The sequence below is a fragment of the Mustela nigripes genome, chromosome 2 (genome assembly GCF_022355385.1).
Source record: "Mustela nigripes isolate SB6536 chromosome 2, MUSNIG.SB6536, whole genome shotgun sequence".
NCBI classification, from domain to species: Eukaryota; Metazoa; Chordata; class Mammalia; order Carnivora; family Mustelidae; genus Mustela; species Mustela nigripes.
Genome location: NC_081558.1, coordinates 90,276,428 through 90,295,149, shown reverse-complemented (window position 1 = coordinate 90,295,149; position 18,722 = coordinate 90,276,428). Strand labels below are relative to the sequence as shown.

The following is an 18,722-nucleotide window of genomic DNA, read 5'->3' as shown; positions in this document are numbered from 1 at the left end:
CTAATGATTTAGGATTTTTTAGGAAAATAATGATATTCTGATAAATAATAATTTTGTATTACTCTTCCATAAGTTTGTTATTCTTACTTTTCTTTCACATCTTATTACATTATTTGAATATCTAGAATAAGGCTATATAACAATTATGGGGTGGGCATTCTTGTTTTGATCCTGGTTTTAATGGGAATGACTGTACATAATAACAGTTACTGATGTTAGGTTATATCCTTCTTTGTCAATTAAGAGTTTTTAAAAAAAAGGAATGGTTGTTGAATATTATCAAATATTTTTTCTGTAAACTATTGAGATGGTCATTCATCAATTCTTATTAGATCCCGTGGTCTACTGGTCTATACTAATAGATATTTACAAGCAATCCACCTTGGCATTCTTTGAATAACTGTATTTGATTCTGATAAAACTTTGTTTCAGATTATTATACCTATATTTATGATCAAGACTATTCTGTAATCTTGTGTGTGTGCGTGTACTTCAGGTACCAGTTTAGCTTTTGGTAACCAGGTTACATGAGTTGTATAATGTAAAGTGAGAAGCTTTAAATGTTTTCTGTAGTCTGGGCCACTTTATATAGCATATGAAATATTTGTTCATTAAACATTTTGTTTTAGTCTATTTGTAAAACAGTAAACACTCCTTTTTGGAGATAATTCTTTGAGAATTTAAGAACTTAAAAAATTTGATGGCTTAAATATAACTCCCATATTTATAGTTATATCTGGTTTCCTATGTAATTTTGGTTATTTGTGTTTTTCTAGAAATTGTGAATTTTGTTGAAATTTTCACTCTATACACATAGTACAAAGTATAATACAAAGTGTAGCCTTGTTTAAAAATTTGTTCATACCTTTCTCATATTGAGTTTTATTTTGTTTTCCCTTTTTTAATAGAATTGTCAAACACACTTATTTTTTTCAATCAATTCCTGAATATGCTCATAAATTGGACTGTTTTTGTAATTTCTGATTATACTTAAAAATTTTTTTCTCTTCATGCTTTAAGTATATTTTGTTGTTCTTTGGATTTTTTTTGAGCTGAATTCATAGCAGTTTATCTTCATTCTTCCTTATTAAATGATGAAAACCTTTGAGGCTATGGATTTATCTGAATCGAGCCCTAAGGATTTTCACTTTGCTTGTGTATTCAGAATTTATCATCAGCCATACTCCTTCAGCCTTTATGAATGACTATTTCTATAAAATCTTTTAATCACTTTTTAGCCATAAGCTTTGACATGTAGCTTTTGCACTGCTGTAATTTTCCATTTAATCTGTATTTGAATGATTCATTTTCTTTAACATCTAATATTTATTTAGGATGTTTAATACATGTGAGATTTTGGTTTATATTTTTATTTTTTTACTTCTAATACTTTTATTATACTATGAAGAAATTTACTTTTTTTTGGCACCTGGATGGCTCAGTGGGTTAAGCCTCTGCCTTCAGCTTGGGTCATGATCCCAGGGTCCTGGGATTGAGCCCTATGTCGGGTTCTCTGCTCACGGGGAGCTTGCTTCTCCCACCCCCAGCCTGCCTCTGCCTACTTGTGATCTCTCTTTGTCAAATAAATAAATAAAATCTTAAAAAAAAAAGAAATTCACTTTTTTTGAATTTAGTGAGGCTTTTTTGTTCACTATAAAGTAATTTTTAATAAGTGATCCATGGATATTTGATTATATCACCTGTAAGATACAAAGGTTGATTATATCATCTATAAGACACAAAGTTAATTTAATCAAATTAACCTTATTAAGCACATTTACATTCTATTTATTTTTGACTTCATGACTTATTGAAGACTAAGTATGGTGTGCTATTTTTTCCATAACAATTGTGTTTCTTTCCAGCTTTTGCCTTCTAATAGCTTTGCTCTCTATATTTCTGTGTTATAATACATTATACATTCTTTGGGATTCACACCTTTTATAAAACAATCCTTCTATACAAAACATTTATCCCTCAACTTTTATTTTAACTAATATTAATACTGCCACTCTTGTATTATTTTCTCTTACTTATTTTTTTGATTTTAAAGTGTTTTGCTTTATTTTTGTCCAATTTTTCTCTATCCTCGTATTTGTGAATCTTTTGTGTAATTATGTTTTAGGTGAATAGAGAACATAGCTATATTTTGTTTTAGGTGAAAGTTCTTATCATCTAATGGGGACTTTATTTACATTTATTGACATAAATGTTAGGTCTTATTTCTCTCATCCTGTTTTGTGATTTCTATTTTATTGTTGTTTTGAGGTTTCCTTGTTTTTAAAGTATACATACTGCTATTGTCCTGCTATAATAAAATTTCTCTAACTACCCATGCTAAACATGATACTTTTATTAAAAAAAAAACGTTCTATTTATTTATATAAAGTAGGCTCCATGCCCAATGTGGGGTATGAACTCACGACTCTGAGATCAAGAGTCACATGCTTTAGCCAGGCAGGCATCCCTAAACACGAAACTATTATTTATTTTTTAAAAAAGATTTTATTTATTTATTTTACAGAGAGATAGAGAGCACCAGCAAGCAGAGCAGCAGGAAGAGGGGGAGAGAGAAGCAGACTCTCTCCTGAGCAGGGAGCCTGACTCAGGGATCATTTCTAAGACCCTGGAATTATGACCCGAGCCAAAGGCAGCCACTTAACCAATTGAGCTGCCCAGGCACCCCCCCTAAACATACTTTTAGTCTCTCTCTCACCTTTCCACCATTTTCACATAAAGCAGGAAATTTATCAAGCCAGCTGGGTCTCACACATTTCTGTTTATAAACAATTGTAGTTATTTAAACAATCTGTTCCAAAGAACTACTAGCAAAATATGTCAATTGTTCTTCATTATTCTACCAATTAAATTATCAAGCACTGGTGCCAGGGACACTGTGTATCAGTTATGCTTAAAATGTCATTTAAAAATAAAATTGCTTGAGGACAGATCAGAAATTAGCATATAATTAATTATAAGAGATCTCGGTCATAGTTAACACATTCTGCTTCCCCCTGTTATAGACTGACGTCAGATTGCCTCACCATAGATAGATACTTAAGGTCAGCCCCATGGAATCGGAAAGACAGACACCATAAATTCCCTCGCCCTGAGGACTATTACTCGTAAACCCTATCTAACCTTCCGCTCCTGCTGGACAGATTCAGTTAATGTCCTCCTGGCTTATCATGTCCTTAACTTTGCTCTGGCTACTTTTCTCCATCCATAATGATCTTTTCTATCATTCCATTTTTTAAAAAGCTCAGCTCAAATATCAGTGATTTTCCTGACAACTTGCTTCTCTGAATGGCCAAAGAAGTGAGTTTGTTGTCCTGCTTATAGGACCTCATTTGCTGTCTTATAATAACTATTTATGTGTGTTAAGTATCTCCTCAATTTTATTATGGGATCCTTTAGAGCAGAAATACTCTCTTATACTTCGATCATGGAATGACAAGATTTCATGACTGGAAGAATTTCAAAACTCATCCATAGATTGACGACCAGGAAGACCAAGTTATAGTACCAGATCTTTTTCTGACTCAATGCCTTTCAGAAACTTAATTCATTTCTTTGGACCTGCAAGATGAAGATGAGCTCCAAAACCACTTCAAGAGTTAAATTCTATGCCTCAATCATAAGACTGATAGTCATTTTAAAAGAAGGAACTGACTCACAGCCCAGACAGAGAAAGTGACTTGCTCAAGGTCAGGGAGTCAATTAATGGCCAAAATACAACCAAAAGTTCAATCTCTTGATTCCAATCTCCTGGTAGCCATCTCAGTCTATTCTCCTACTCTCACAAACACCAGCAAGGAACCTTGTTAGGACAGATGCCCTGTGAAAATACATGGATTGACTTACTAAGAAACCAAACTCTTCAGAAAAATGCAGTTGACTCCAAACTTTCAATATTCATAAACACTTAACATTTATTACAAAGTTATACAATTACTTCTTTATTTCAATTCCTGGAAGGCATCAGTTCCTTTTATGCTATGCCAAAGTTTAAACTCTTTTTAAAAAAATTTAAATTCAATTAATTAACATATACTATATTATTGGTTTCAGAGGTACAGGTCTGTGATTCACTGGTCTTACAAAATATCCAGTGCTCATTACATCACATGCCCTCCTTAATGTCCATCACCCAGTTACCACATCTTTCCAGCCCTCTCCCCTCTAGCAAACCTCAGTTTGTTTCCTATGATTAGGAGTCTCTTACGGTTTGTCTCCATCTCTGGTTTCATCTTGTTTTATTTTTTTTCCTCTCCTCCCCTATGATCCTCTATTTTGTTTCTCAAATTACATATATCAGTAAGATCCTATGATAATTGTCTTTCTCTGATTGACTTATCTCACTTAGTTAGCTCTAGCTCCATCAACATCATTGGAAATGGCAAGATTTCATTTTTTAATGGCCGCATCATACTCCATTGTGTATGTGTGTGTGTGTGTGTGTGTGTGTATACACATACATACTACATCCTCTTTATCCATTTACCTGTTGATGGACATCTAGGCTCTTTCCATAATTTGGCTATTGTGGGCATTGCTGTTATAAACATTGGGGTTCTGTTGCCCTTTTGGATCACTACATTTGTATCTTCGGGGTAAATACCCAGTAGTGCGGTTGCTGGGTCATAGGGTAGCTCTATTTTCAACTTCTTGAGGAAACTCCACACTGTTTTCCAGAATGGCCGCACCTGTTTGCATTCCCACCCTCAACAGTGTAGGAGGGTTCATCTTTCTTTGCATTCTCGCCAATATCCGTCATTTCCTGACTTGTTAATTTTAGCCATTCTGACTCATGTGAGGTGGTATTTCACTGTGGTTTTGATTTCTATTATCCTGATGTCAAGTGATGTGGAATATATTTTCATGTGTCTGTTGGCTATTTGGATGTCTTCTTTAGAGAAATATCTGTTCATGCCTTCTACCATTTCTTGATTAGATTATTTGTTCTTTGGGTGTTGAGTTTGGTAAGTTCTTTATAGATTTTGGATTCTAGCCCTTCATTTGATATGTCACTTGCAAATATCTTCTCCAATTCTGTTGGTTGTCTTTTGGTTTTGTTGACTGTTTCCTTTGCTGTGCAAAAGCTTTTTATCTTGATGAAGTCCCAATAGTTCATTTCTGCCCTTGCTTCCCTTCCCTTTGGAGACGTGTCTAGCAAGAAGTTGCTGTGGCCAAGATCACAGAGGTTGCTGCCTGTGTTCTCCTCTAGGATTTTGGTGGATTCCTGTTTCACATTGAGGTCTTTCATCCATTTTGAGTCTATTTTTGTTTATTGTGTAAGGAAATGGTACAGTTTCATTCTTCTGCAGGTGGCTGTCCAATTTTCCCAAAACCATTTGTTGAAGAGACTGTTTTTTTCCATTGGATAGTCTTTCCTGCTTTGTCAAAGATTAAACATCTTTTTTTCTCTATTAAGAAAGTCTTATTCTTGATTTTGGAACTGTCTGCCAAGCTCTGTTGTTTTTTACATGTTCTTCATTCTCCACTTGCTCATCTTTTTCACCAGAAAGATGAGTTATAGCAGAGGTATATTAATTTCTTTGGGTCTCTGTTTCCTTATCTGTAACTGATAGGTATGTAACTGAATACTCTCTAAAGGTCCCTCTGACTCTAAGATTATTTGATTTTTTTCTTTTTCTTTCTTGAATGAAAAAGCAGAAGCAAAGTAAGGGAAAGTAGGGGTGTTTTAACCTTAATTTCCCCAAATTAGTCTGAGACATGTCTTAAATATAGGTAGTTTACAGTGATTTCAGAGAAACAGGTATAGGGGACTGGAAAAAGTTAAAAAGTAAAGAAAAGAAAGAACATCTAAGGGTGTGCTACTGAGCTGACTGCTGCTGTGAATAACTGGGGCATAATCTTGCTGGGGATCCTTTGAGGAGCTATGTAGATGTACCTCTGCCTTTCCAAGGGACACAAGAGACAGAATCTATCCATTGTCCCTGTCCCTCTGTAGTCAAAGGCTGCCTTCCTTTTGGAATAAAAACCTGCTCACATGTCAGGAGTGTGTAAGCAATGGAAGGGCCAAGGGGCCCTTGAAGTCCTCCCACATGTTTGTGGCAGAGAAGTCAGGGGCAGAATGAGAAGGACATGGCATTAGCTGAGGCAGGTGCTTTTTCATTACTTCTCCATGAGGCTGATTCCTATAGCAACACTAGAGTAAAAGGCAAACCAAAAGAGGTGAAGGTTGTAAGCAGGGGAATTGGAGTTGGGACTGAGCTCTCCAGATCCAACTTAGTGCCTGGGTGACTCAAGTAAAAAGAATATTAAATCAAAGTTTGGAGTGGACTGAGAGATCATGTATTTCCCAGAAGGCTTAAAAATGAAGAGAAAAAAATCATTTAGAGAATGATAATATTAAATATGATAACATGACATTTCTCTGCTGAAAACCCTCTAGGACTTCCCGCTTACCTAGAGCAGTCTTAGCAATGGCCATCAACCTTTCCTCCCCTTTCCCCACTCTGTAGTAGTCACATTGACTTCCATGTTACTCGAACACACCAGACAGGCTCCTGACTCAGGGTCTTTGAACCTCTTGTCAGTTCTTTTTCTTCTTTTTTTTTCTTCTTAGATTTTTATTTATTTATTTGACAGACAGATCACAAGTAGGCAGAGAAGCAGCAGAGAGAGAGGAGGAAGCAGAGTCCCCACTGAGCAGAGAGCCCAATGTAGGGCTCGATCCCAGGACTCTGGGATCATGACCTGCGCCGAAGGCAGAGGCTTTAACCCACTGAGCCATCCAGGTGTCCCCTTGTCAGTATCTTAAAGGCTCCTGCCATACTTGATATTGGTTTCTTCTGTGATGTTATGTAAAAGGCCTTCTGTGGGAAGCCTTCTGTGACCATCCTGCATACGAAAGTGCACTCCTATCACCGTTCATATTATTTACTCTGCATTACTATGGCATCAGGATGTGCGTATATTTGAGAATGAATGGAATAGCTAGAGGAAGGAGGCTAAACGAAGGTATTATAGTGACAAAGATCTCAAGGATCAGGAAAGATGGGAACTATTTAGGATTTTACAACTTTCTATAGATAATAACTTAGGTAGTGAGCCTAACAAAAAAGTCATCAAATCTAGATGCTTAAAAGAATTAAAAGTAGGAAAAAGGTTTATATTAAGTAGGGTCAATGGTCTGATTCTTAAGTGGTGGTGGGCTTGTTGGTGAAACTCAAAACCTAATCACTGATGCTGTATCAAAGTGGCACATATAGTACAGCCTGAAACTCTGTAGTGGCATTAGTTTTTAAGATGTTTTTAATATTTTGAAATATAAATCTAGTATTTGTGGGTCTTCCCATCATGGCATATGCAGTTATTCAAAACTTGCCTCAGATAGGGTCTTGGTGGATTAGTGTCAGGGACTGAAGAGATGGTCTGATTCTATAGCAAATGCTCAGCAATCTGTAGTGGATAGAGTCTCTGCTTTCTGTTTCTCTCAATTTATCTTCCTGAAATAGTTTGCAAAAAGTGACACTAATGGTCACCCACTTTCCTAATGGTTCCTTAGTTATAGAAACATGATGTACTGTGTTACTAATCATCTTAAAGGATAGGAAGAAGACTGAATCTAGTAACTGATAATGGATAATAATGAAGGGCTTTAAGGTATACAGGTTTTCTTATTTCCCCCAACCTCAGAATGTCCTGAAATAAATCAGAACTGGACTCTAAATTTAAGTTCAGGGCTACAAGCATTTCCCAATAAGACTAATTACCATAGCACCAGAAGGATCAGATTCTAACATTTCATTTACCCACCTCTAAAGAGTGTTCAAGTTGAGGTGGAGATCTCTGATCTCTGTGCTTCACTGTTGGTGTCTCCTAGCTATATATTCTAACTGTTCCAATTTTCCTTGTTTGGTGATCACACTCCTCATCCTTCAGAGCTGGTGGGAATGGATGTGTCCATTCAGATTTGGTGCCTGGATTCCAAGAAGTTCTTCCTTGTCAGTTTTCATCATAACTATAGCAGGAGTCATAAAGAGACTTTTCCAGATATTCAGCATCTCCCTTCAACACAATTACTCCCAGTAGGATCTCAAGCCTTTGCTGAATATCCAGCTTCCTCAAATCTCTAAGAGATGAGATGATTCTGTAGAGAAACCATTTTCCAAACCTCTTTCATATACTGCCCTTCCTAATATAAGGAGTGCAATTCTAGTGACAAATTGGATACCTTAGTCCCCCTCTTAGCATCCTGACTCATCCAGGTAGATTATGATTCAAAGCAAACCTCCTCCCTTCCCTGTCGCCTCTGCTGCCAGAAATTGAATTCAGAGTTTCTGAATGTATTTCTGATTTCTATACATTTCTGACACAAATTGACTTCTAGTCTGGTCTCTCGGATCTTGAGACTTCCCCATCCTCCATCACTAGAATTCCTGACAAATATTAATAAGATTTCTTCCTCTGATTCTTGAGATTTAATTAGGTTCATCCCCAGGGGAGTATGTGCATCATGGAACGCAGAGGGTCATGCTTCTGGGGAAAGCAGAAGAGAAAGAAATGATAATCCATATGGGTCCTTGGAGAACCTTGTGTATGCATTCTATAAATAGAACTGATACAGTAGCTAAGGGCAGATTTCATATGTCTTATGTTCCTCAGAGGGTTCTGAAAGATGAAGAAAGGCAATATTTTGGTTGTTCAATACACACTGCAGTCTGCATTGGATGTTCTGTTGTTGGTTTTAGGAAATAGAGTCATTTGTCTAGTTTTTCTGCCTCTACTACAATGTCTCATCAGAGAAGTATTTCATTAGTATGGTAAATTGTCCCATAAAATAATCAGCAATGGAAGAGGCCTATTAAGTCTGGATTGACTCCATAACCAGGAGTTTCTTTATTCCAGTATTTTTACTCATTATCAATGAGACATTTGATGATAGTGACCATCCCCAAATAAAGCAACCACCCACACTAAATGTCAATATCTTCCTTTAGTAGCCAGATTTATTTTAGATCTACTGAGATTTCTTCCCTATTTAAGGGCTAAGAAACATATGTATAACTATCTCTTTTACTTTTTTATTACAAATGTAAGCCTATATAGAAGTAGGCATACTAATATTACCTTACATGTGCCAACAGTTATCAAATTTTGGACAGTCCAGTTTTACCTAAACCCCCACCCACTTTCCTCCATTCCTATATTACTTTGAGGTAAATTCCAGACATCATATAATTGTAATGATTATTAAGGATCCCCTTTATACCCTTTGCCTAATATGTTGTCTACTTCCCATCTCTAATATTTTATTTTGAAGTGAATCTCGAATATCATACTTTTAAGGGATTTTCTCCCCTCCCCCAGCCTCATATACTTTAAAAAATGATTTGTTTAGGGTGCAAGGGTGGCTCAGTCAGTTAAGTGTCTGCCTTTGGCTCAGGCTATGATCCCGGGGTCCCAAACCCCACATTAGGCTCCCTGCTCAGTGGGGAGTCTGCTTTTCCCCCTCCCTCTGCCCCCACCCCTGCTTGTGCTCTCTCTCTCCCTCAAAGAAATAAATTCCTTAAAAAAGTAATTTGTTCATTAATTTTAATAGAAGTGAACACATTAAAAAACATAGGTACAACCTGGTCAGCACAGAAAGCACGAGTTAAAATCCAGTAAGGCCATCAGGGCAAGCTCCATTCTCTGGAAAGGGCTGAATATAACTGCATAACACAGTATTTTTTTTTTTTTTAAGATTTATTTATTTATTTATTTATTTGACAGATAGAGATCACAAATAGAGAGGCAGGCAGAGAGAGAGAGGAGGAAGCAGGCTCCCCACTGAGCAGAAAGCCCAAAGTGGGGCTCGATCCCAGGATCCTGGGATCATGACCTGAGCCGAAGGCAGAGGCTTTAACTCACTGAGCCACCCAGGCACCCCAAACATGAAACAGTATTTTATTTTCTCAAGAGCAATGAAACAAAGCAAATATACAAGCAGGAGCAGCAACCAAAAAGAAGAAAAACACAACATACACTCTATTGTGCAAGATTTTCTCCTATGTCATGCTGAAAAAGAACCTTTTCAAGAAAATTAACTATAATCCTTATACTGAGCAAAACATATTCCCTCTGTCTCTGTGTGTTAGCATACACAAGATATCTCGGGGAGACACACACACACACTATAGCAAGGGGACCGTGGGCTGGTGATTCCACTGCCTGCTTCTGCCTCTGCAATCAAAAAGAAGAAAAATCCAGACCTGGGAAAGTAGTTGCCGTGAGCTAGAGCCCAGCCCAGAACGGCAGACCCGCAGGCGTCTGTCCGGAGCAGGTGTTGACGTTTATTGACTGTCTGCAGACGGGGGCTACATCAGGGGCCCCGGGGGCAACTGACCATCAACTTCAAAGGAAGGCCCAGAAATATCACATTACCTGTGCTGAACATTCTTCAAACCCTAGCCTGCGCCAGGGCTTCAGCCTAAACCTCACAGTCCTACCAGACACAGCACAAATCCATCAGCCAACAGAAACAGGAACCACCATCCAGCAGAGGTCCCCTGGTCCGGGGTTCTCAAGCAGAGGCGTGCCACACCCTCCTGGGGCCATTTGGAAATTTGGGGAGCGGAGTCTGGGTTGAGGGATGCGACTGGCATTTAGAGAGAAAGCAGCAGGGATGTGAACCCTCCAGCAATGCAGGAGACAATACCGCGCTGAGAATTGTCTTGCCCGTAGTACCGACACCTGCCCTCGCTCAGCCCAAATTCACAGCCTGATCTGTCTTGTCTCCCTGGAATAAACATCACAGCCTCACACAGTGCCCTGCGGGGGGGGGGGGGGGGGGGGGACACTCAATGGCAGTCTGAGAGAGGTTGTTCCCTCGGGTGTGGTGCCCATGGGAAGAAAAATATTGTTATATTACACGAATATTGTTTTTTTCTGCTTAACTTTTCCTTCAGAGATTTCAGATTTAGAAGGGAGCTTCCTCCCTGCCTCTCTGCCTCCTTGCTGGAATCTCTTGGCCAAAGCTGTTCTCCAAAGTGACAAAGAAGTCTCCTCCATGAAGCACAGCCACTGCGCCACAGGCTTTCACATGAGAAGTGGAGCTGGTGAAGAGAAAACTTCTACCTAAAGTTACTTACTTGTTCTTAAAAAATTGTATGAAGGAAATTGTGTATACCCAAACCATTTTGGAGTAGGCAAATAGCTGGAGGTATTTACGGCATTTTTAATGCTCCCTTTCCTTCTTCACATTATCATGATAGTTTTTTTTTCAAAGGCAAAACTGCTAGATTTAAAGGATGAAAAGACAGGAAACTCATTCCTTAGAGAACCCACATTGCATCTTCCTCAGTTTTAATCTTCTATATATGGAGAGATGTAACCACACACTACCCTAAAACCTTTCTCCTAGAAAAACCTGATCACAGCCTAGAAGCATGTTTAATTTGTGATTAAGCATTCATTCCCAGGATGGTTCTGAGATGGATGCTGCCTGTGAGTACAGTTTGGGGTGCAGGCTGAATAGAGGGCTCTGGGCCTTCACTTTGTGCCTGTGAGCTGTAATAAGGAACTTTTTCTTTGCCTTAAAAGAAATCTAAATAAAAATGAGGCTAAACTTCTCGTACCCACTTAAGCCCCCATGTTGCATCACCACTTCCTCATATCAGGGAGATCATATGATAGTTGTCTTTCTCCGCTTGACTTATTTCGCTAAGCATGATACGCTCTAGTTCCATCCATGTTGTCGCAAATGGCAAGATTTCATTTCTTTTGATGGCTGCATAGTATTCCATTGTGTATATATACCACATCTTCTTGATCCATTGGGGGGGAGACAAGCCATAAGTGACTCTTAATCTCACAAAACAACTGAGGGTTGCTGGGGGGAGGGGGTTTGGGAGAAGGGGGTGGTATTATGGACATTAGGGAGGGTATGTGTTTTGGTGAGTGCTGTGAAGTGTGTAAACCTGGTGATTCACAGACCTGTACCCCTGGGGATAAAAATATATGTTTATAAAAAATAAAAAATTATATTAAAAATGCAAAAAAAAAAAGAGGCTAAACAAGTAAAGGAATGGAATGGGTAAGTAAAATCTCTCCCAAAAGATGTTCCTATGTGATCAGCAAAGCTGCTCAGAGTTAAACCTGCAGGGTAAAGGAGGAATTGAAAGTCAGACTTCTGCCACTTCTAGGATTTTCCTACTCCTCACTAGAGCTTTTCTGTGAAGTCTTGGGATCCTGTCTGGCAGAGACAAGACCCAGCAAAGCTCTGCCAGTCACAGCCAGACTGTCACAGGCTCTAGGCATCAATAAACTCATGTTGCAATGTGTCACCTGCTTAGATAACAATATTTATCTCTCTCAGCAAAAAGCTCAATCTCATTTCCCAGATTCCTTCCCTGATTCTAGTGACACAGACCTGGAAAATGTTCCAAGGCATTAGGCAACAGTGGGGATGTTGTTTTTTAAAGCAGATGCTTTCCTTCGCCCTTGCACCTGCCATACACACAGTGTGGCTGAACTGAACAGAGGAATGGGGTTTTTAACAAAATGCTAGTATTGTCACATAAGATCCAAGACTCATTCATTTAATAATTTCTCAAACACTATTTACCGCCTACTATATTCCTGAGACCATACTATATTATGAAAATGATTAAAATAGTCCTAACATTCTTAGGCAGCTCATAGAGGCTGGAGGGGGGGGTGATAGAGAGATAAACAAACACCCCCACAGTACAATAAGATTTAAAACAGAAGCATGGGTTTAACACAGTGAGGCTGAAAGGGAGGAATGAATAACCATCTTCGCCTTTTTTCCTTCCTGTAATTCTCCCCCCGCCAAATTATTTAGAGGAACCTGTGGCATAGAATTTCAGAGAGTGTTGTCCAGATTTAGTCCTACACTATATTAATGGACACTACTATAAAATGGACACTATACTATACTATACTATAAAATGGACACTATACTATATACTACTATAAAATGGACACTAAGTAAAAACATACTGTTTTCCCTGTCTATTGTTCTCTGAGGGTGGACTGACCCTGTAGCCATAACATAGTTTGATAGCAAGAGAAATAAAACGGTAGGATGAGGTTAGGAAAAATCCTGCTGTCTGCTTGCAAATGTCTGATAACATTGTTCTCACCCTGCTTGGGGTAGAAACAACCAAACAGTGCCTCTGCTTCTTGCAGGGTGAAAGGGAAAACATTCTGCTGAGCCTGGCTGGGGACTCCAGACAGTAAGCAGGTCATTGAGAGCTCATGCAGTAGTGAGAAATGTAACAAAAGGAAAGACTGATCAAATTATGGGAACTTTCATTGATCTCTACCAGACTCTTAATTATAGATGGCAAGCTTAAAGTTCTTTCCAATACCCCTTTATTTCCCTGTGGTTGGGAGTTCATAGCATAATCTTATACTTGGGCACAAATAATGAATTCCTTATTAGGAGAACATGACTGCCCGAGAAAGAGTTCCTTCTGACCTCATGGTGTTAGGTTCCAAAATTCAGAATGACAGAGAGAAGATTTCCCTATTTGAAAAAGCACACATCTAACATCAGTTCTGAATGCAGACCCAAACCCCTTCAGGCTAGTAGCCTTCTGAGATACCAATGTAAGACACTGGCATGAGGATCAGAAACAGGTTAAAATATAACTAAATAGAAATCCCCACAAAGATGAAATAATTAGTCTGAAAAGGTGGTATTGGAAAAAGTTGTTTTCAACAAATGGTACTAGAGCAACTGGTTAAGCACTCGGAAAAAAATTGTCTACTTAGGTATTTCACTTTTCACTCTTATTATGTGTGCCTTCCGCTCATCACCTTCCTTCACTGAACCTTGTTGCTCTTCTTTTCAAAATTTTCTTAGTTCTTCTCTTGCCTTTGCTTGTCCTGACAGGCTTTATTTAGAATCATTTTAACTTTCACCCCTAAAATATCTACAGAAATGATCCTTGTTTCTGCTCTTTTCTTTCAGAAAAGTGGAATCATAGAGCCTCTGCAGCCTAGAGTTTCTGGGATGTAATAACAAGACTGTGACAGGGACAGAGAAAGTATAAATGCTCACCCAACGTAATGATCTTGACGCCACTCTGGAAAGCCAGCACCTTTTCAGATACTTCAAAGGAAGCAACAGCCCTTGGATCTTTCTGCTCATGGATGCTTGCCAGAAGGGACTCCTATCTCCACTGAAGATTCACCTGACATCAGTAAGAAGCTGAGCATGCAGAGTGGTGGCTTGAGGATGGCCTGGGGGAAATGAGTCCTGAATGCAGCCAGGCCCAGAGTGGCCACCTTAGTCAGATAGCCCTTTTGGAAAGTGGCATTTTCATACTTTTTTCTTCATAATAACCTTGATACTATGATGCCTAAGCTAGAGTCCTGAATCAACCAAGAAGAAATTTTAACATGGTCTAAAAATGTGGTTGGCTTCCAAGAAGGCCCAGTGTTCTGACAACATCAATTGGGAGTTACTTTTCCTCTTGACTCTTGGTACTACTATGAGTCATGCATTATAAAAACAAATTCCTTTCTCTAGGTAACTCATTTTTCTTTTGAGCAGGGACACTGATAGCCCATTTGGCAGCTTTGCACAAGACAGACAAAGCCACCTTTCTTCAGGGTGAATAGTCCACACTCAGGTACAGAGCCTGAGGAATCCAACCAGGTGCCTTTGTCCAGTAAAAACCTGGTGATTTGTCTCTGAGGCACCCACATTCCAGAGAAACATCTAGTTAATTCATTCATTCAGAAGCATCAAGAGAGAGTACCTGAGGGTGATGGGAAACTAATATTTTCTGAGCCCCAGCTATAAGCTTAGCACCTGAATGTCTTCTTTCATTAAATCTTCTTAGTGGGCATTATTATCATTGCCATTTCCCAGATAAGGAGGTTAAAACATTTGCCAAAGGCGCCACAGTTAGTAAGCAGCACAGTCAGAATTTGAACCTAGGAGACTGATTCCGAGTCCATGTTCTTCCTACCTCACTATGCTGGGAACACACACACACAAACACAAGGTATGGTTCCTCCTTTCAGGGCACATAGTCCAGTAGAAAAGAGAGATGATCTATAAAAATGTCAGTCACTCTTGTTATAGAGACCACTTCTGATTCACTGTTGTATCTCAGCTGACTGGTACATTTAAGGTCCCAGATTCTTGGGAGGGATCTTTAGGGTTTATGCTTTTCCATTAGGTTTATGCTATTCTGTTTGTTCAGCACAATTCCTTTAGGCTCAGCAAGGTGAATGGTTTTGCTCAATGTTAGGCGGCTACTAAAGGATAAGGCCAAACTTCCAGTGAAGGACATTCTGATTCTAAGGGTCTTTTTTTTTTTTTCCATTGTGTCACACTGCCTCCTGGGTTCCTTGGGTGAGATGGTCTATGGGGCTGCTTGCATTAAAGCTGCAGACTCCAAACAGGAGATTCTAGCATGGGCAGAAAGTCCAATGTCTAAGCCAGCTCTATAAGCCAAGGCAGCAACAGGCAGTGGCATATGGCCTTTGACCATTAGATTTGGTTCTTGTCCCCTGTCTAATGGAGGAGATAGCACTAAAGACAGTGACAGGTAGTCAGTGCAACCAATTCCGCATTCACCATCCTAGGATATTTGGTTTGGTTTTACTTTCTATTTTGGAAAACTTAAAGCATATATAAAACTGGAGAAAATAGAATAAAAAGTTCTATGACCCAGGTATAACAGTAATTAACATATGGTCAATTTTGTTTATTTACATGCTCTCCAACACATTATTCTGAAGTTAATCCCAGACATTGGATCATTTCCTCTGGAAAATGTTACGTAAGAACCTCTAAAATAACTCTTTTTAAAGAAACATTACCACAGTACTTTAACACCTAAAAAAATAAATATAATTCTTTAATATTATCAAACTCCCAATAGTGTTCAAATTCCTGAATCTATTTCCTATATTAATTTCAAATAGCTTGTTCAAATCAGGATCCAAATAAGGTCTAAACATTGAAACTGGTTGTCTCTTTTTTTTCCATTCCATTTTATTTATTTATTTAAAAGGTTTTATTTATTTATTTGTCAGAGAGAGAGAGAGAGAGAGCGAGTGAGCACAGGCAGACAGAGTGGCAGGCAGAGTCAGAGGGAGAAGGAGGCTCCCCACCGAGCAAGGAGTCCGATGTGGGACTCGATCCCATGACACTGGGATCATGACCTGAACCGAAGGCAGCTGCTTAACCAACTGAGCCATCCAGGCGTCCCTCCATTCCATTTTATTTTTATTCTATTTTATTTCTTTTCAGTGTTGAAACTGATTGTCTCTTAAATCACTTCTAATTTATAAGTAATTTCCCATGTTCTCTCTCTCTCTCTCTCTTTGTTTGCAGTTTGTTTCCTGAAAAGAGAAGGTAATTTGTCTGGTATAGTGTCCCAAATTCTGGGTTTTGTTGGGTGCATCATAAGTGGGAAAGATTTTTAGGTGAGGAATGAGGCACTTATAAGAATGCGGCCAGGTATAGTGGAAATTATAGATTCTGGAATCAGAGAAATCTGGGTTTAAATCCTTGAACTGCAACTGACTATATGAACTTGAGCAAGTTACTTAATCTTTATTTTTAAATTTCCTAACCTATAAAATGGGCTTGAAAAATGACAGGGCCTAGCAGGTGGTGAATTCTAAGAAAAAAGGTTAAAGATCCAATTATAAAAGTCTGTACGTACGATCTTCAAGATGCAATCAGTTATTCCTGTTTTTCTCTTCCCATATATTACCACAGGAGTGGAAAGCACCATTGGTGACTTCCCGGAGCACCCACCCCAAGCAGAAGCCTCCTGGGCAATTTGTGGCTTTGTATCACTGGCACAAAAGAACCCTACTTAGTGAATTACTGTCAAAGTTTGAAATCCAATCTGTTTCTCACTTTTCCTTCTGTCATCAAAGCACTGCCACAGACCAGACCTATAAGAGCTTGTTCGTGACATACACAGTCTGTTTTACGTGATAGGTAGAGGTACAGTGATCAGAGCGAAAGGACTTGCTGAAGCCTCCTGCTTCCCACTCTGGAAATCATTTCTCCCCTTTCCAAGTTGAAGCACCATTCTTTGATATATCTATTCCCTGTTTTGGCTTTAGATTGCTTCATTGCATGTACTATCATCTCATGTACCATATATTTCACTTATTTATTCCTGTTTTATTAGTCCTTCCCCACTAGAATTTCAGCTCCGTGAGGGCAGGGACTTGATCTGTTTTGTTTGCTGCTGTGTCCCTAACTTCTAGAATGGTATCTGGCACGTAGAAGGCACTTAGTTAATAGCTGGTATGATTGAACCATGTTGAAAAAACCCCTTTTCAGTTGTTATTTGGGGTATCCACACCAAATTATATCTTTAACCAAGATGACCTTAAAGGTTACAAATAATTACTATTTTTTAATGCTCTTTAGATTTTTACTCCACTTATTTTCAAAATTTGGTTTAGTGTTTGTGTTCCTGCCTATAATTTGTTTTGTTTCCAATCTGTTATTCACTAAGCCATCTGGGCAATCTGTAAATCCATTACCCACAATTTGGAGACTCTAATTTCTTATAAAAATCATAGTACTGATATCTGCCAAGATCTTTAAGATCTGGCAAAAATCTTTCTTTTCCTCCTGCTGAGATAATGTTTATTGCTTCTGTAGTAAAGGTGTTAAAGCTCAGCATATTTACCAGGAGCATGTCAAGCATCTTGTATCAAGGGAATGGCATACATTTAAAAAAGCCATTATAGTAATATGGTAACAGCAATGCATGTCTTCTTTGGGGATAGGAATCCCTTTCAATTTCCCTATTGTCAGATTTAGATGGGCAATAATAGGGCTGTAGAAACAGAGAGAATGCCTGCCAGTCCAGGAACTTGGAATGCTTTTCAGTTACTCACAATGACATAGCTGTAGTTCACATTTGAATAGATCCTCACTCTGAGAAGCTTAAAGGGGCTTAAAAACCATCCCATCCAGGCCACACTGGCATTTTCACTGGCATTCCTTTTCCTACACAGGGAACTTTCTCTACCCACAACGTGATCCCTGAGGGCCTTAGCTACCTGGCCTCTGTCTTTTGGCTTGCTACCCAGCTTTTCCTGCTCTGTGCCAACTCACCTGGAAAGTCTTCTGGCTTTTGGTTTGCATCTCCCCAAGACCCTGTCTTTTTTTATTTGTCCTTTGGTCTTGCATACTGTGAACTGATGGCCATGTATGCCATCAGTGATACTTGGATTCATTCTCAAAATTCCAGAGGCACGATTAAGGTTTATCCACACAGAAAGGATATTCACACCTGTTTTTCTATCTGCACATGTCCTTGTAATGGCAAGGTCCAGAACTCCACTTGTTGAGTACCAGGCATAGTGGCTGCACTCTTATAGAGCACAGGCTCCCTGGGATGGAAAGAAACCTAGCGACCACACAGCTCCCTAAATTATAATGCTACAGAGGAATTGTATAAATTTATAATTGGGGCCAAATGGGTACCAAATTTTTTCTAAAAATATTTTTTAAATGAACCTCCTTCAATTTCTATTGTAAAATACATTAGAATAAATACAGAGGATACCTACAGACAGAAAGAAAAACAGACTGAACATCCACAATTTCACCATTCAAAGGAACCACTCAACCCTTTGGTACATTTCTCCCAGTCTTCCTCTTCCTTTTTTTTTTTTATTTTTAATAATTTTTTATTTTTTATAAACATATATTTTTATCCCCAGGGGTACAGGTCTGTGAATCACCA

General features: G+C 38.7%; 2 protein-coding genes across 3 annotated transcripts in view; both read right to left on the bottom strand.

Moving 5' to 3' along the window:
* The window catches only part of LOC132012539 (small ribosomal subunit protein eS4-like), a 29,557-nt gene extending 16,096 nt beyond the window's left edge, over positions 1-13,461 (bottom strand). The window contains exons 1-2 of the mRNA XM_059392594.1: positions 13,457-13,461; positions 10,396-10,456 (exon numbers count right to left, since the gene is read on the bottom strand). Of these exons, the coding sequence (XP_059248577.1) occupies positions 10,396-10,456; positions 13,457-13,461 (66 nt within the window). The remainder of the gene's footprint in view (positions 1-10,395; positions 10,457-13,456) is intronic.
* Positions 1-18,722, bottom strand: part of TMEM108 (transmembrane protein 108) — a 365,304-nt gene that overhangs the window by 50,723 nt on the left and 295,859 nt on the right. The window lies entirely within an intron of this gene.